At 42.6% G+C, this 16,583-nt stretch overlaps 1 protein-coding gene across 1 annotated transcript in view; it reads right to left on the bottom strand.

Annotated features, from left to right (window-relative positions):
• Positions 1-234: 234 nt before the first annotated feature.
• The window catches only part of KCTD16 (potassium channel tetramerization domain containing 16), a 98,949-nt gene continuing 82,600 nt past the window's right edge, over positions 235-16,583 (bottom strand). Inside the window, exon 2 of the mRNA XM_033927772.1 lies at positions 235-689. Within this exon, the coding sequence (XP_033783663.1) occupies positions 235-689 (455 nt within the window). The remainder of the gene's footprint in view (positions 690-16,583) is intronic.

The raw sequence follows: 16,583 nt of genomic DNA on the forward strand, positions 1-16,583 counted from the left end.
GCGTGTGTGTTTATTCTGTGGCTGTTTCTTAAATTAAAAATATTCAACCTACTCAACAGATCGCCAACAAAAGCTTTTTAACTGTGCTTCCACGACTGGAAAACATCGTTGATACCCTGTGATTATAAATGTTAATGTGAAACAGGCAGATTAGAGGGTACTTGAGATAATGTGCCGTGACCTAACAAAAGGAATTGTAAATTTATGGATGGCATTGCTGCTTTGCGATGCCCCCTATAGGTGATACTTTCGGAGCAGATCAGACTGCCAGGGGTACTTCCTCTCTGGAAACCTGTCAGGTATTTTGATCTTCATAAAATCCTGGATGCATTTCTCCAGCTCTTCCTCGATGGACAGTTTTTCTTTCGCCGCCTTCTTTTTGCCGGAATTGGACTCCCTGGAGCCGCTGGTCAGAGTCCGCAGCAGGTCGCTTTTCCGTCGGATTTCGGACTGCTGCAGCAGCTGCACGGGGCCTTTTTTGGCAGGTCGGTCCAGAGTCTGTATGTTGGTTTGGCGGGTTACGGGACCGCAGATAACTGTCTCCTGGGGGGAACTGGCCTCCGACTGGCTGTCGCAGCTCGACGTGGAGAGTTCATTGCAGGACGTGCCGCTTTCCCCCTCCTTCTCCCCTTTGCCATTTTTACAGCAGCAGTCACAGTGGGGCGATGACCACCGTCGTGAAAGTCCCCCTAAAAAAAAAACCATACATATATAACAAATTAGTAAAGCCCTGGAATAGCCAGTCGGTGTCTGTATTATGATATATTGAATGCACAATATTTTTATGGAAAATAAGCACTAAACCTCAAATTCTATGTATTTTCACACTTAAATTTACATTTAACGATCAAATTTGCATGTAGCAGTTATAGAATGGGGTCAGTTGCATATGTAAATTAATGTAACAATAAGGACTAATTGACATTAATCACAATGATAGCACATAAATAACCTTAATTGATGTTAATTGGCACCAGTTAGAAGTGAGGTGTGCAACTGCCCTTGGTTGGTATTCTAGAAGTTGAGTATACAACATCTGTTGCGTGCAACTTTTAGTGGTATGGACAGGTCAGGGACAAGGACAGGATGAGTGCTATCATTTATGATCGTAACTGATATCAGTTAGGGAAGCGCACTTACACCAGTCATTGAACTGTCATAAGTGTTCACGCTTAAAGTTACTACGTAAATGAACGCTTACTCAAGTCAATACGCAGTATGCTTCAGCTGCTGACGTCAGCATTCCCGCGCATCTCAGTTCTTGTTGAACGGAGTGTGCGTAGGAGGGCCAGTGGATGTAGCTGAAGCATGCCACTGCCTTGGACCCCTTCAGCTGCTGGAGCTTGGACAGCAAAGGTAGGACTTAACTCCATCGAGGGGGACGGAGACCTGAGAGGAAATGTGTAGTCTAGGAGCGCTATGAACCAATAAAGTTTGGGAACCACTGCCATATTCTGTAAGTTGCGCACCCAAGCTCCACCCCCTTGCGAAATGTGTTGTCCAATATGGCTGCTTAACTTAGGCAGTTAAATGCTGACTCAGCACTCTGCACAAATGGACTGAGGCGAAGGTCAGCAGCAATTAATAATTCAGCCAGCCCAACGAGAGTGCGCACTGAGGCAGCCGGCCAATGATCACAATGCATGCAAGTAAATCATGGTGAGCCTCTCTCTCTCTCCATGGTGTCGCCAGCAGCCAATCTGCAGGCAGATGCCTGAATATTCAGTACGCCAATCTACCTCTGTGTGCTAGATAGAAAAAAAGCCATTAAAATATATATATATATATATTTTTAATCTGGAAGAATGAATTGATCTAAAAATCATAACAGTCCCAACATCAAGAATTCCACAGTTGTGGAAAATGCCCAATTTATTACTAGCCTGTAGACACGACACATCTTTTTAATTGCATTTTTAATCTAAAATACATGGTCTGGTTAACACAATGCTCTTAAGCTATCCTCCCTTTGCACTGCAATCATCACAGTGATTTGTTTATGGATTTTTATTAGAGGCAACATTACTGGCAGATGCCTTAAGTTTCTGTTGAATTATAGACCGGCTGAGAAAATACTCATCAAAACTGGCAAGCTAAATAGAGAGCTTTTCCGTGCTCCTCTTATCACAAAGCAGGCGTGCACAGCGTCTCCGTCTTCATGGCTTTCAAATTCTGGTTGATCACGGATGAACGCTCTCAACTCACATTTTAGGAGCAGAAAAAGGCTTTGCTACTAAGTACAAGTACAATCTGCTGGGTTTTATTGCAATCTATGCCTGCCATGTATGTACACTGATTCTCCTTTTCACAGTTAAAATGATTTTTTTTTTCTTTACACAGCATCAGATATACTGAGCATGTCATACTTAGAGAAAAAAAAGATTCAAAAATAACGCTTTTAGTCCCATTGATGTGGAACGGAGGAGTAACCTAACGATTAGCACAGTGGACTGAGCCAAAGTCCCTTGTGACCGTGGGCAAAATCACTTGATCCTCTATTGTCTTTGATACAAAAACTTAGAATTTGAGGGCCGGATCCCCCATGGGAGGGGCCATAGGGATTTGGCCAATGGGAGTCTTAGGCCACTCCCAGTGCATCCAAGAATGAACTGGAAAAGAAGTGCACTGGTTGGCCCAGGTGCCTAAAGCCCCTCATGTGATCATTTAGTTAAGGTTGCTGGAGCTGAAGAATCAAGCAGCCATTTTGTTCTGGCTCAGTAGCCACGCCCCAGCGAATATCAATTCTATTGTATACTATTTAAAATACATTTTGGAGAAATTCCAGATAATATACTTCAACTCTCTAATTTTTCCAATAATCCATCTTTGCATCTGAGAAATAATGACACTTTTCGGTATCCAGTCATTAAGAATATAAGATACAATAGATTTGGCCAATGGGAGTCTTAGGCCACTCCCAGTGCATCCAAGAATGAACTGGAAAAGAAGTGCACTGGTTGGCCCAGGTGCCTAAAGCCCCTCATGTGATCATTTAGTTAAGGTTGCTGGAGCTGAAGAATCAAGCAGCCATTTTGTTCTGGCTCAGTAGCCACGCCCCAGCGAATATCAATTCTATTGTATACTATTTAAAATACATTTTGGAGACATTCCAGATAATATACTTCAACTCTCTAATTTTTCCAATAATCCATCTTTGCATCTGAGAAATAATGACACTTTTCGGTATCCAGTCATTAAGAATATAAGATACAATAGATCTTTTAACCCCACATGGGCTTATCAAGCAGGAAAACCTTGGAAAATTTACCGACTAATATTAACCAGCAATATAATTTTAAGATTTTCAAAAAAAGATCTGAAGACCTATCGATTTCAAGAATTTGTTATTGATAATTCCTAAATATTATTATGCTATTTAATAATTTGTAGCTTCATAATTATTTATGTAAACCACTGTGAACTTCATGGAGGTATTGGCAGTATATAAATAGAAATTGTATTGTACTGTATTGTTTGCATGTTGAATGTGTGTGGGTCTGGGGAGTGAATGTTGAATAGTATGGTTTGTGTGTTTGTTAGTGAGTGGATTTTTTGTGCGTGCATTTGGGGGTAAAATTTAAAAGGTGGACGAATGATAAGGTCCACTGCACGCTCTTTTTCATTACTTTATAGATTGTTGATTGGACGATGTACTTTTTTCTTGTTTTCTGGTAAGGTTTGTCTTATACCTGATATCCTTCTGTACACAATTGCCAATATATTGTTCACTCTCTAAAATTGAAAGGGGATAGATTCTGTACGAACATAAGGAAGTTCTTCTTTACCCAGAGAGTGGTAGAAAACTGGAATGCTCTTCCGGAATCTGTCATAGGGGAAAACACCCTCCAGTGATTCAAGACAAAGTTAGACAAGTTCCTGCTGAACAAGAACGCTCGCTGGTAGGGCTAATCTCAGTTAGGGTGCTGGTCATTGACTAGAGGGCCGCCGCGTGAGTGGACTGCAGGGCACGATGGACCACTCGTCTGACCCAGCAGCGGCAATTCTTATGTTCTTATGTTCAATACTTGTTGATTCTTGAGAGTGGTTTGCTTTGTATGCATTCTACCACTGTTAATAAAGTACATTAAAAAATAAATAAATAGTGTCTATAAAATTGACCCAAACAGATATCTACTAGAGAATGACACGGTGACAAAATTCATCACTGTTCCCGTCCCCGCGGATAACCGCGGGAAACCATCTTCATGTCATTCTTTAAGGGGAGAGGGAAGAATCAGAGTATAATTGGGCACAACCACTGACCCACAAGCTTTGCTTTGAAGAATGCTGAGATTGAGCAGCAACATTCCAGAGCAGAGATTGTGATGTCATAATGCCTCATTCCACCAGTGCCTAAGAGCCAATCACATCAGTGATGTCACAATGGCTTCATTATCCTTGGCTCCCATAAGAATCAGAGTATGAATGGCCACAACCACTGACCCGCAAGCTTTGCTTTGAAGAATGCTGGTGTAGAAGGACCGAGGTTGAAATAGACACTAGAAAATGACATGGGATTATTTCCTGCGGTTATATGCGGGGACAGGAACAGTGATGAATTTTGTCACCGTGTCATTCTCTAATATCTACTTGTCCATCTCATCTAGGTGGCCTGTTATAAAGCAATCTCCATCTGTCAACTGAATAAGAGCCCCACTTCACGCAGATTATCAGTCTTTGTTCAGAGGAAGGCTCTGAATTCTGAAAATACACATCATATTCTGTGCACAGTAAAGCCATATGTAGACTTTTGTTTCATGCGCTGATGCTTGGTGACCTTTCTGTGACCACACCTCATTCTTGCTCAGAAGGGCTAGGCAGCTGCAATTACAAAACTCTTCTGTAGCTGAACGGCTGCTCAGATCATTTATCAACTTGCATTTGGCAAGTTATGTGCTCATAGTAAAATGTAATTATCACCTCCTGTTTGCACAGATTGGCAAATTTATTTTAGTAATAAATAAATAAAATTGCCCAAGTCATGCCAGGGCCCTAAATCTGGAAAATAACACTGAACAAAGCACACTGCTTATCATAAGGTAACACAATCCTTCAAAGAGCCATGATCCTAACATATTTTTCTCCACGAGTTTGCATGACTGGCTACTATGATTATGTGATAACTGTGATATTTAACAACACACCATCTAAGGAAGTGATATACATCCACATATGCTATAATGTAACACAATGGTTCTTAGGACACACCTGTCTCCACTCCTAACAAAAATGAAGACAAAATAGATTGCAAGACTTCAGCACCATGGACAGTTCCATAAGGATGACACCCTTAGGACTCATAGTAACATAGTAACATAATAGATGACGGCAGATAAAGACCCGAATGGTCCATCCAGTCTGCCCAACCTGATTCAATTTAAATTTTTTAATTTTTTCTTCTTAGCTATTTCTGGGCAAGAATCCAAAGCTCTACCTGGTACTGTGCTTGGGTTCCAACTGCCGAAATCTCTGTTAAGACTTACTCCAGCCCATCTACACCCTCCCAGCCATTGAAGCCCTCCCCTGCCCATCCTCCACCAAACGGCCATACACAGACACAGACCATGCAAGTCTGCCCAGTAACTGGCCTAGTTCAATATTTAATATTATTTTCTGATTCTCGTGCAAAGTATTTGGTTTCACTTGGGATAAAACGGTCTGGTCAGTTCACAATAGCAACATTTGTTTAAGTGTGCGTGGGGAATTAGACCATCATGGGGTACATCCGACAGGCATATCCCAAACTCCTGAAAGCTGATGATTTTAGGATTTTTTTTCAATAAAGCATTATTCTTATTTTCTGATTTCTCGCAAGCTGTCTGAAAATAGGGACTTTCTTCATCTATCGCAATCTCTTAATTCAGACACAGAATAGATTTTTTTTTTTGGGGGGGTGGGGAGATTTAAACTTTTCTCAGATTCCACTGTATATCTGTGATATACAATGGAGCAGGAAGGAGGAGGAAGTTTATTGTCTGAGAAAAAGATTCCATACCGAAGATGCAACTGCAGGCATTCAGACCACTCCCCAAACAACACAGGATATCCTTATTAAGTAAGGGAATCTCTTGAAAGTGCCGGTAATACAGTAGGTGCATTTAACTCCTGTCCATGCAATGGTTGTACATTAACTGAAGCTCATTTACACAGAACTTATCCCTTTTATGTTTCCCCCCTTTGCTCCCTTTTTCTATCCCTTGGATGAGCTAAGCCGGCTTTGAAATTCCACTTTTCATAACTAGCCTCCCAACTGAATGCTGAAAAAAAATCTATCATTCCTGTCTATTCTTCAACTTTCACTTAAAAAAATACAAAAAAGAGTGTGCAAAAGCGGCAATTCTATAAAGCTTAAAGGCCTGATTCTGCAAACGCGCATCCTACCACTGTTTCTCAGCCAATCGGGCCACACTTTTTTTTTTTAAAGGGGAAGGACACCTACATTGTAGGCGTGTGTCGTACATTTATGGAGATGCATAGGGATGCTTAAGCACACCCAAGGCAGGGTGGGGATGTGGTTTTGTCCAGAAGTGGCCTTGGGCTTAAGTGTCTCCATAGGTGCAAGATAGACGCCTTAACATTAAAGTGTCTGTTAGCGATTTAGGACCTCGATGAGTGATTGGCAGGCATTCGACCAGATTGGCGTCCTATAGATGCACTGATGCACTGGCAAGCCAAAAGATAGGTGAGCCCACTTACAATAGGTGAACAGCTGGTGTACACGTGTGCCAGTCAGTGTGTGCAACTGACAGTATTCTACAAGTTGAGCACACACCCAGGACATAGAAACATAGAAATAGACGGCAGATAAGGGCCACGGCCCATCTAGTCTGCCCACCCCAATGACCCTCCCCTACCTTTCTCTGTGAATAGATCCCACGTGTCGATCCCATTTGGCCTTAAAATCAGGCACGCTGCTGGCCTCAATCACCTGAAGTGGAAGACTATTCCAGCGATCAACCACCCTTTCAGTGAAAAAGAATTTCCTGGTGTCCCCGTGCAGTTTCCCGCCCCTGATTTTCCATGGATGCCCCCTTGTTGCCGCTTCTCCTACATGTGTGCACTAAACAAAATTTAGGAGCACTCCAGGTGATTTTCAGCCCGTTCCAAGCAGAGCAGTCTCCACCCGACTCCGGCGCTCAACCTGGAGTGGGCAAAGATAGGACTGCTATTTAAGCAGTTTGATTTACCTGCTAAACTTAGCCAGCCTCGTTTCTAACAAAAAACAGGGATAATATCCTATATTGGAAGTCAGTAAAGTCGTTTTATAAAACTGAAGGAAACTGACTAGAGTAAGCAAAAATCTCAAGATTGGAATCATTGTGTGATCTTTTTTGAGCGATTAACATTCACGGACATCAAAATTGTGTGTCAGCTGTTATTTGTTCGAGTGAGAGCTATATAAATTTACAGCTGGGTCTCCTGAAGCAGATATCGAAACGGGGCCGCATTGGGACCCTAGAATTATCCCTTAAAAGATAAGTTCAAATACTTAAAGGGTATTAACGTAGAACAAAATCTTTTCCAGAGAAAGGAAAATGGTAAAACCAGAGGACATAATTTGAGGTTGAGGGGTGGTAGATTCAGGGGCAATGTTAGGAAATTCTACTTTACGGAGAGGGTGGTGGATGCCTGGAATGCGCTCCCGAGAGAGGTGGTGGAGAGTAAAACTGTGACTGAGTTCAAAGAAGCGTGGGATGAACACAGAAGATTTAGAATCAGAAAATAATATTAAAGATTGAACTAGGCCAGTTACTGGGCAGACTTGTACGGTCTGTGTCTGGGTATGGCCGTTTGGAGGAGGATGGGCAGGGGAGGGCTTCAATGGCTGGGAGGGTGTAGATGGGCTGGAGTAAGTCTTAACAGAGATTTCGGCAGTTGGAACCCAAGCACAGTACCGGGTAAAGCTTTGGATTCTCGCCCAGAAATAGCTAAGAAGAAAAAAAAAAAAATTTTTAAATTGAATCAGGTTGGGCAGACTGGATGGACCATTCGGGTCTTTATCTGCCGTCATCTACTATGTTACTATGTTATAAGTGAGGTTTTTTTTTACCAATGTTCCAGTGATTTTTTGAATGCAAACATATATATATATGTGTATATATATATATATATATATATATATATATATATATATATATAAAAATAGAAAAAAGAACAAAACTTGTTTTTTTTAATATTCAAGAAGATACAAAGTGCTTGTTACATCTCAGAGAGTGACCTATTTTATAACAAGTACACTATGACTGGATGGTAAACTCTTGCTCCAAGAGGGGGTTACCTCCCCCTCGTCAGAGTTTCACTTCTCTGAGCGCATTTAAAATATAGGACCTCTCTCTTGAGATTTTTGCTTACTCTAGTCAGTTTCCTTCACTTTTATAAACTTAGCCTGTCAGCACTGAATATTTGCAGCTAGTCATTAACTGCAAATATTCAGCAGAGATAACCTGCTATCTCCTGCGAAATAATAGCAGTTAGCCAGCTAAAATAAGAACATAAGAACCTAAGCAATGCCTCCGCTGGGTCAGACCTGAGGTCCATCGTGCCCAGCAGTCCCCTCACGCGGTGGCCCAACAGGTCCAGGACCTGTGCAGTAATCCTCTATTTATACCCCTCTATCCCCTTTTCCAGCAGGAAATTGTCCAATCCTTTCTTGAACCCCAGTACCGTACTCTGCCCTATTACGCCCTCTGGAAGCGCATTCCAGGTGTCCACCACACGCTGGGTAAAGAAAAACTTCCTAGCATTCGTTTTGAATCTGTCCCCTTTCAACTTTTCCGAATGCCCTCTTGTTTTTTTTATGTTTTGAAAGTTTGAAGAATCTGTCCCTCTCTACTCTCTCTATGCCCTTGGCGAGAGCCGCTCCTGGCCTGTTAAATAGAGGGGCATTGTTTATAGAATAGCATGTAGCATTTTTGCAAGTAATTGTCAATTGTCAGCATCGGTCAGAAGGATCTGCGCGCAGTATTGGCACCTAGCTTTAAGTGAGAAAAAGAAGGAAAAAAAAACTCTCAAAAGACACTTAGGGCTCCTTTCACTAAGGTGCGCTAGCGTTTTTCGCGCCTGCTACACCGCCACGTGCGCTATCCCCACGCTACACGGACAATACTAATGCCAGCTCTATGGAGGCGTTTGCATCTAGCGTGCGTGCTAAGCATGCGTCAAAAACACGAGCGCCCTAAATGTGAGTTATGATACCTCCAGTCTATGGTAAAAATGAGTCTTTATTCGCAAGATCAATTAGAAAGGAGGACGCGACACGGCCGTGTTTCAGCTAGGCGGCCTGTCTTAGGAGTCACACCGAATAGAAATCCATACCTTATTGTAAATCCTAAGCGGACATGGATATGGGCTGAGGAATCTATGCATCATTTTTCATAAGTTTCTTCGGAACACAGCCGGGCCAGACCTAATTTTGCTTATGATTTTCTTCAGCCTGCATTCCTGCAACCTATCACTCTGTTCTTCTCATTATCTGTCCGCTGATAGCTGTGAACACCGAACACACCATTTACAGACCTAGGAAAGATGACTTCCCCTCCTCTCGGCATTTCCATTGTCAGTGATGAAGGAGCCCTGCAGTCTGCAAGAAGTGTGGGCAAATTTAATTTATAAACCTGCTAGAACACTTTCTCTCTGTGCTGTGGGAAACAGAAAGAGTCAATAATGGTTCAATTGAAAGTTTTAATATTCTAGCTTTGGGAAAGGCAGTAGATTGATGCTTGATAAAACCAAGTCACGAGAACCCTTGCCTGAGATCCCTTGGTTTTTTTTTTTTTTTCAATAAGTAATGTGGTTAAGAGCCTAAAGAGAAATTCTTCCAATCCTTAAGGGACATCAGATTTATTATCCATGTGCCACCGATGGCTGAGTGGACATTTTACCTAGAAGTGTGAACACACAGGCTCATTATCTAATCCCTGCTCTCTCACTGACTTTATGTCACTCTAGGCAAGCCACCCTACCAATAGGAACAAATGAGTGGCTCGACATCTATCGATTAGAACCTCATCAGGTTTGGGCATTTTAAGTAGGACATCTAAGTTTGGACATCCTGGGAAAGACGTCCCGAAATCCAGTGGAGAAAATGTTTATTTTCAAAACTACAAGATGTAAATCTTTTTTGTTTGAAAATGTATTATCTAGATGTTTGGACTCTTAGTATGTCTATCTTTTTTGGCCATTCTCGAATATAAAGATGCCCGCATAAAAAAAACAACCCACTCAAAAACAATCTTTTTGGTCATCCAAACAGCCAGCATTCTTAGCAAACTGTTCATAGACAGCTGAGCACAGCAGAGGGGCACTCTAAGGATTACTGCAGAGAATGTCATATTAAAAGTCCCAGGTACAGATGCCACTATAACTTGCTTATATTGTATGGTGAGCCCTCCAAAACCCACCCAAAACATACTATACCCACCTGTACACCACAGCAATAGCCTTTATACCTTCAGATGGCATCTTTATGTGGGTAGAGTAGGTTTTGGAGGACTTCCCATACATCGGCATCTCACAGACTTTCCCTACCCCTTTTCATCCATTATATGCTCTGTATTGTGTTTCATTTCTAGGAACCCCCTCCTGCCACAGCCTTTGCTTGCTGAAGGCTCCCCATGTTTTATGTAAAGTTACAGCCATCCTGTTGCTCCCCATATTCACTGCACAGTCTTTGCGATTACATAGAAACATGATGGCAGATAAAGGCCAAATGGCCCATCCAGTCTGCCCATCCATAGCATCCACTATCTCTTCATCTCCCTATTGGCTAAGGCTCTTAACATTTGCATCTCCTCTTCCTATAGGCTAAGGCTCTGTGCACCTGCATTGTGAGGTCATAGAGCTTTATGGTTAAAGAAACAGAGAAACATGATGGCAGATAAAGGCCAAATGTCCCATCTGCAGCATCCACTATCTCCTCTTCTCCCTATTGGCTAAGGCTCTTAACATTTGCATCTCCTCTTCCTATAGGCTAAGGCTCTGTGCACCTGCATTGTGAGGTCATAGAGCTTTATGGTTAAAGAAACAGAGAAACATGATGGCAGATAAAGGCCAAATGTCCCATCCGCAGCATCCACTATCTCCTCTTCTCCCTATTGGCTAAGGCTCTTAACATTTGCATCTCCTCTTCCTATAGGCTAAGGCTCTGTGCACCTGCATTGTGAGGTCATAGAGCTGCCCATCTACAGTAACCATTATCTCTTTCTCTCTCCGAGAGATCCCATGTGCCTATCCCAGGCCCTCTTGAATTCACACACAGTCTCTGTTTCCACCACCTCTTCCGGGAGACTGTTCCACGCATCTACCACCCTTTCTGTAAAAAAGTATTTCCTTACATTACTCCTGAGCCTACCACCTCTTAACTTCATCCTATGACCTCTCGTTCCAGAGCTTCCTTTCAACCGAAAGAGAATTGACTCAGGTGCTATTAGCATGGGATACACGCAAAGCTTCTACCACACTTTAGCAGAAGAGCACCCTCAGTTTCCGAGCCATTTCAACACACCTATTTTCATTTGACAAGCTCTAGTCCGTCCAGCACAGAGACTGTCTGCTGTTATGGTTTTAAGCAGCAATAGACTGTTGTCTATATTAAATCTCTTCTGACATTCTTTCCTGCTTATTTCCCTTGATCCTCTTACAACAGAAGTGAATAATTAAGCCATGCATAGCTAATCATAATTATTTGTTACTGGTTTACTATAGATAATAAGTACAAGACAAATTTTCAAACAACTCCTGATTATTTGCTCCTCATCTCGCAACCACCCCCTGCTCCCGTTGTCATTACATTCAATGAATTGTTTTGTTGTTCGTTTTTTAAACTATTTCCATGATTTTATTTTTTACATCCCCATTTTTTTTTTTTTTTGTCTTCAGGCTTCCATCTCCTGCAAAACATTTTCTATAGAAACCCCTGAAAGAGCAGCTGGACAGCGAAGTCAACTGGCTAATTTTAAAAGGTCGCATTGTCTAGAAAGCCAGCTGTTGCTAGCCACTGCGGTCAGATGTAGGGAAGTGATTTCTGTGACTCCACTTAGGCAGACAAAGGTAGACATTTAGGGCCAAATTCTGCAAAGGACGTCTAAAATGATATAACGGCACTAGAAAAGGTTCAAAGAAGAGCAACCAAGATGATAAAGGGGAGGGAACTCCTCTCGTATGAGGAAAGACTAAAAAGGTTAGGACTCTTCAGGTTGGAAAAGAGACGGCTGAGAGGAGATAGGATTGAAGTCTACAAAATCCTGAGTGGAGTAGAATGGGGACAAGTGGATCGATTTTTCACTCCGTCAAAAATGACAAAGACTAGGGGGACACTCGATGAAGTTACAGGGAAATACTTTTAAAGCCAATAGGAGGAAATATATTTTCACTCAGAGAATAGTTAAGCTCTGGAACGCGTTGCCAGAGGATGTGGTATGAGCAGATGGCGTAGCTGGTTTTAAGAAAGGTTTGGACAAGTTCCTGGAGGAAAAGTCCATAGTCTGCTATTGAGACAGACATGGGGGGAGCCACTGCTTGCCCTGAATCAGTAGCATGGAATGTTGCTACTCCTTGGGTTTTGGCCAGGGACTAGTGACCTGGATTGGCCACCGTGAGAACGGGCTACTGGGCTTGATGGATCATTGGCCTGACCCAGTATGGCTATTCTTATGTTCTTAAGTGAGCCAAGTATAGGACAATCAAGCCATTGTAACATCACTAATGAGGTTGGCTCTGAGGCATTGGTGGAGAGTCATTATGACATCACAATCTCAGCTCTAGAATGTTGCTCTCATTGGGGTTCCAGAATCTTGCTACTCTTTGGGATTCTGAAGGAATGTTGCTACTCTTTGGGTTTTGGCCACCGTGAGAACAGGTTACTGAGTTTGATAGACCTTTGGTCTGACCCAATAAGGCTATTCTTATGCTCTTATGCACAGGCCACTTTCAAAATAGCAGAGGGGAAAAAAAGGAAATGGTTTAAGGTTTGGTATAATTAGCCATGACAAGTACAGCTGTGCCAGTCTGCTCCTTCCATAATCATATTCTCAGCTAATCGTTCTACTAATTAGTGACGTTCAAACTTCATTTCTGGTTGTCTTGCAGATTGACTGCAGTCCCTGAAGATTAGGGAAAGGAGGAGAGAAGGGTTGTGGGGTGAATTCCAACCTGGCATATATTTTAACGAGAAAAGAAACAAGGCAGAGACTTTCTTGGGGTGGATTTTGCATTGGTACAATGAAGGACACGTAGCTCTAAAGAGAGGCAATGAGATATGAGAAAGAAAATTGATTTCAGTTAGAATCTTATATTGCCGAGCAGTGCCCCTACTAGAGCTGCTTCATACGCTCCATGGAGTTGGCGCTTAGAGTGTTTCATTGTTTATAAACAATGGCAGTCAATGACAAATACGCCCCTAATTACAGCCAAACTCCTATTGACCAGCTCGTATCTTAAATTTATTTCTTTAGTGATTTATATATTAGGATATGTTTACCACCTTTTTGAAGGAATTCACTCACGATGGTGTACAACAAGAGTAGATCAAACCTAGGCAATTATGAATTACAGCAGTAAAAATATTCAAATAACAATACAAAATGTAGAGCATTTTAGACAGCATAAGGTGTAAGCAAAGATGGAACATATAGATAGAATAACAGGATTTAGAAAATAAGGGGGTTAATTATTTTTTTTAAAAAAAGTTTTGGGACCCTGGGCAAATCAATTAATCCTCTGATGCCCCAGGTACATTAGATAGATTGTGAGCCTGCCAGAACAGACAGGGGAATATGCTTCAGTACCTGAATAAATTCATGTCAACTGTTTTGAGCTCCCCTGGGAAAACAGGATAGAAAACCAGAGCTGCTATTGTGACATCATAATGCCTCATTCCACCAATAAGCGCCAGCCTCATCAGTGATGTCACAATGGCTTGATTGTCCTATATTACTACATTTTGATTTCTAGAGTAGCTCAGTGGTTAAAGCTACAGCCTCAGCCCCCCCCCCCCCCCCCGAAGTTGTGGGTTCAAACCCTCACTGCTCCTTGTGGCCATGGCCAAGTCACTTAATCCTCCACTGCCCCAGGTACGTTCGAAAGTGAGCCCACTGGGACAGACAGGGGAAAATGCTTGAGTACCTGATGTAAACCGCCTAGACAGCCTCCACTGAGAGGTGGCATATAAATAATTTTAAGAAATTAAGAAATAAAAAATACATGTGGTCAGAAAGGTGCTTGACTATTATCTTAGCTAAAGTACGAGTGGAATAACATGGCCTGCTATAGTGTGAGCAGCCAATTCCACTCCTTATGTGGGTGTGTGTGGGTGTGGGTGGGTGTGTGTGGGTGTGGGTGTGTGTGGGGGTGTGTGTGTGTGTGTGTGTGTGTGTGTGTGTGTGTGGGTGTGGGTGTGGGTGTGGGTGGGTGTGGGTGTGTGTGGGTGTGGGTGTGTGTGGGTGTGTGTGTGTGTGTGTGTGTGTGTGGGTGTGGGTGTGTGTGGGTGTGGGTGTGTGTGGGTGTGGGTGGGTGTGGGTATGTGTGGGTGTGGGTGGGTGTGGGTGTGGTGTGTGGGTGTGTGTGTGTGTGTGGGTGTGACCAGTAGGTTAGTTATTTCTTCCGTTAAATCCAAGTTTATTCAAATCTTACTATCCTGTACTGGACCTTCTGGGAGGTTTACAATTTAAAATTTAATGGAAAACCAAGGAGAATTGCTGACACAATATATCACATAATGACATGAAAGTGTGGTTAAGGGGGAGAACTACATTTTTGAAAAGCACAGAAGCGAGGATAAACCCATTAGGTAAGCTTTGTATTTAGCATGACTCCTCCACTGTGATTAAACATCTGTCATATTTGACATGCGTCTGAAAAGAGGAATGTTCTTAATCAGTTTTAAACTTATCAACGGAAGTCAGTAGTCAAAGAGATAAAGGTTCGGAATTCCAGAGCTGTGGGCCATGTACGGAAAAAGTGGCAGCTCCAACGTGTTCCTGAACAATTTCACGGCACGTTGGAATTATAAAATGATTTTGATTTGCTGAGCTAAGCGATCGCAAAGGTGCGTAAGGACTGGTTGAAGACCCAAGCTTTCACTTGCTTCCTGAAACAGAGATGGTCTTGTGTTGAGTTTGTCCTTTCAGGGAGTGCATTCCCGAGCGTGAGGCTCGCTGGCGGGCATCATTTGTAGAGGGTGTGGTTAGGGATATATAGGTTTCTAGTAAATGTCAGCAGATTAAAGACCTGCCATTGGTTACATGCATTATAAATTCATGATTAAGTTAAATTGACCTTTTTTCTTTGATATTTCTGGGCTATAGACCACAAAGTCCACCCGCTACGTCCCGAAGAGAAATGAAAACCCTGCTATTCAGAAAATTTGTCAAGATAAACTAATGCTGTACCTTAATTATCCCTGATCCTGTAAATAGTACCTAATTCTGTAAACCTCCTGGCAATCTCCAGCTTACCTCTTTTGCACCTAGAACTGCATTGCCTGTTGGATAGTTCGTCCACGCTCAGTACAGCGCTGGGTCTTTAGTTGTGTGGGCAGCCATGAGGTCAGAAACATGGACGCTCCATTGAAAGATTGCACCATCGAAAAACAACGTGCAGTAGTGCGCTTTCTTTGGGCAGACGGAGTGAGATCTTGTGGAAATTCGCTGTCGGATATGGGCTCAGTATGGTCACAGCACCATGAATCAACGAAAGGTTTATAAGCGGGAAGAACAGGTGTAACGGGTAAAGGTCATTCGGTCGCCCATCAAACATCACACCCAGAAAAGCACATTGACAGGGGGGATATCTGGTGGTCTTCTCTAATCAAGGAAGCAAATTTGGATATTAGCTATGGATCTGCATTTACCATAATGCACGATGACTTGGGATACAGGAAAGTCTGCGCCCGCTGGGTTCCCTTTCCTCTCCCTCTTACCTTTCCACCTCCTCTCTTTCCCTCCGCTTTCTCTCCCCTCTTACCTCTCTTTACAGTCGCCTTGAGTCTTTATAGGTATGAGCAACAGCGTGTGGAGGTTGCTACAACATGAAAAAGAGCCAAGTAGTCTGGAGAGAATGATCACCGGTGATGAGACATGGGTGCATCACTGCGACCCAGAGAGCAAAAGTCAAAGCGTGATGAAGTAAAGGAAGCGGCGCTCACCTGGCTTCGGGAGCAGCCCAAAACCTTCTTCTCGGCAGGAATGCTGAAGCGAGTTGAGCGATACAACAAATGCATACTTCACCCCCTCCCTTCTCCCCTGTTTTATCTCTTTACTCCCAATTCTTCTATCTTTCCCCATCACTTGAATTGTACGTCGCCTTGAACCTATGTAGGCAAAGAGCGACTCGCAAATCGATTTGATTAGGTTAGAAAGTGATTAAAGTCGTTAAATGTATTGTGCCTTTACTTTTTGATTTACCCTCGTATAATGCGGCTTGTGAAACTCAACAGAAGCTGTATTATTTGATTCACATCATAATGAGGTGGACATGAGCCAACTTTTCTAAATTATTAGGGGTGCTGAATAATATGGCAATTACCTCTTTCTGGACACAGTCAAGAATATTGGGGTGCTCAAGTCACCCACAGAGAGTGGTGGACG

Source organism: Geotrypetes seraphini, chromosome 18 (genome assembly GCF_902459505.1).
Source record: "Geotrypetes seraphini chromosome 18, aGeoSer1.1, whole genome shotgun sequence".
In the NCBI taxonomy this organism is placed as follows: domain Eukaryota; kingdom Metazoa; phylum Chordata; class Amphibia; order Gymnophiona; family Dermophiidae; genus Geotrypetes; species Geotrypetes seraphini.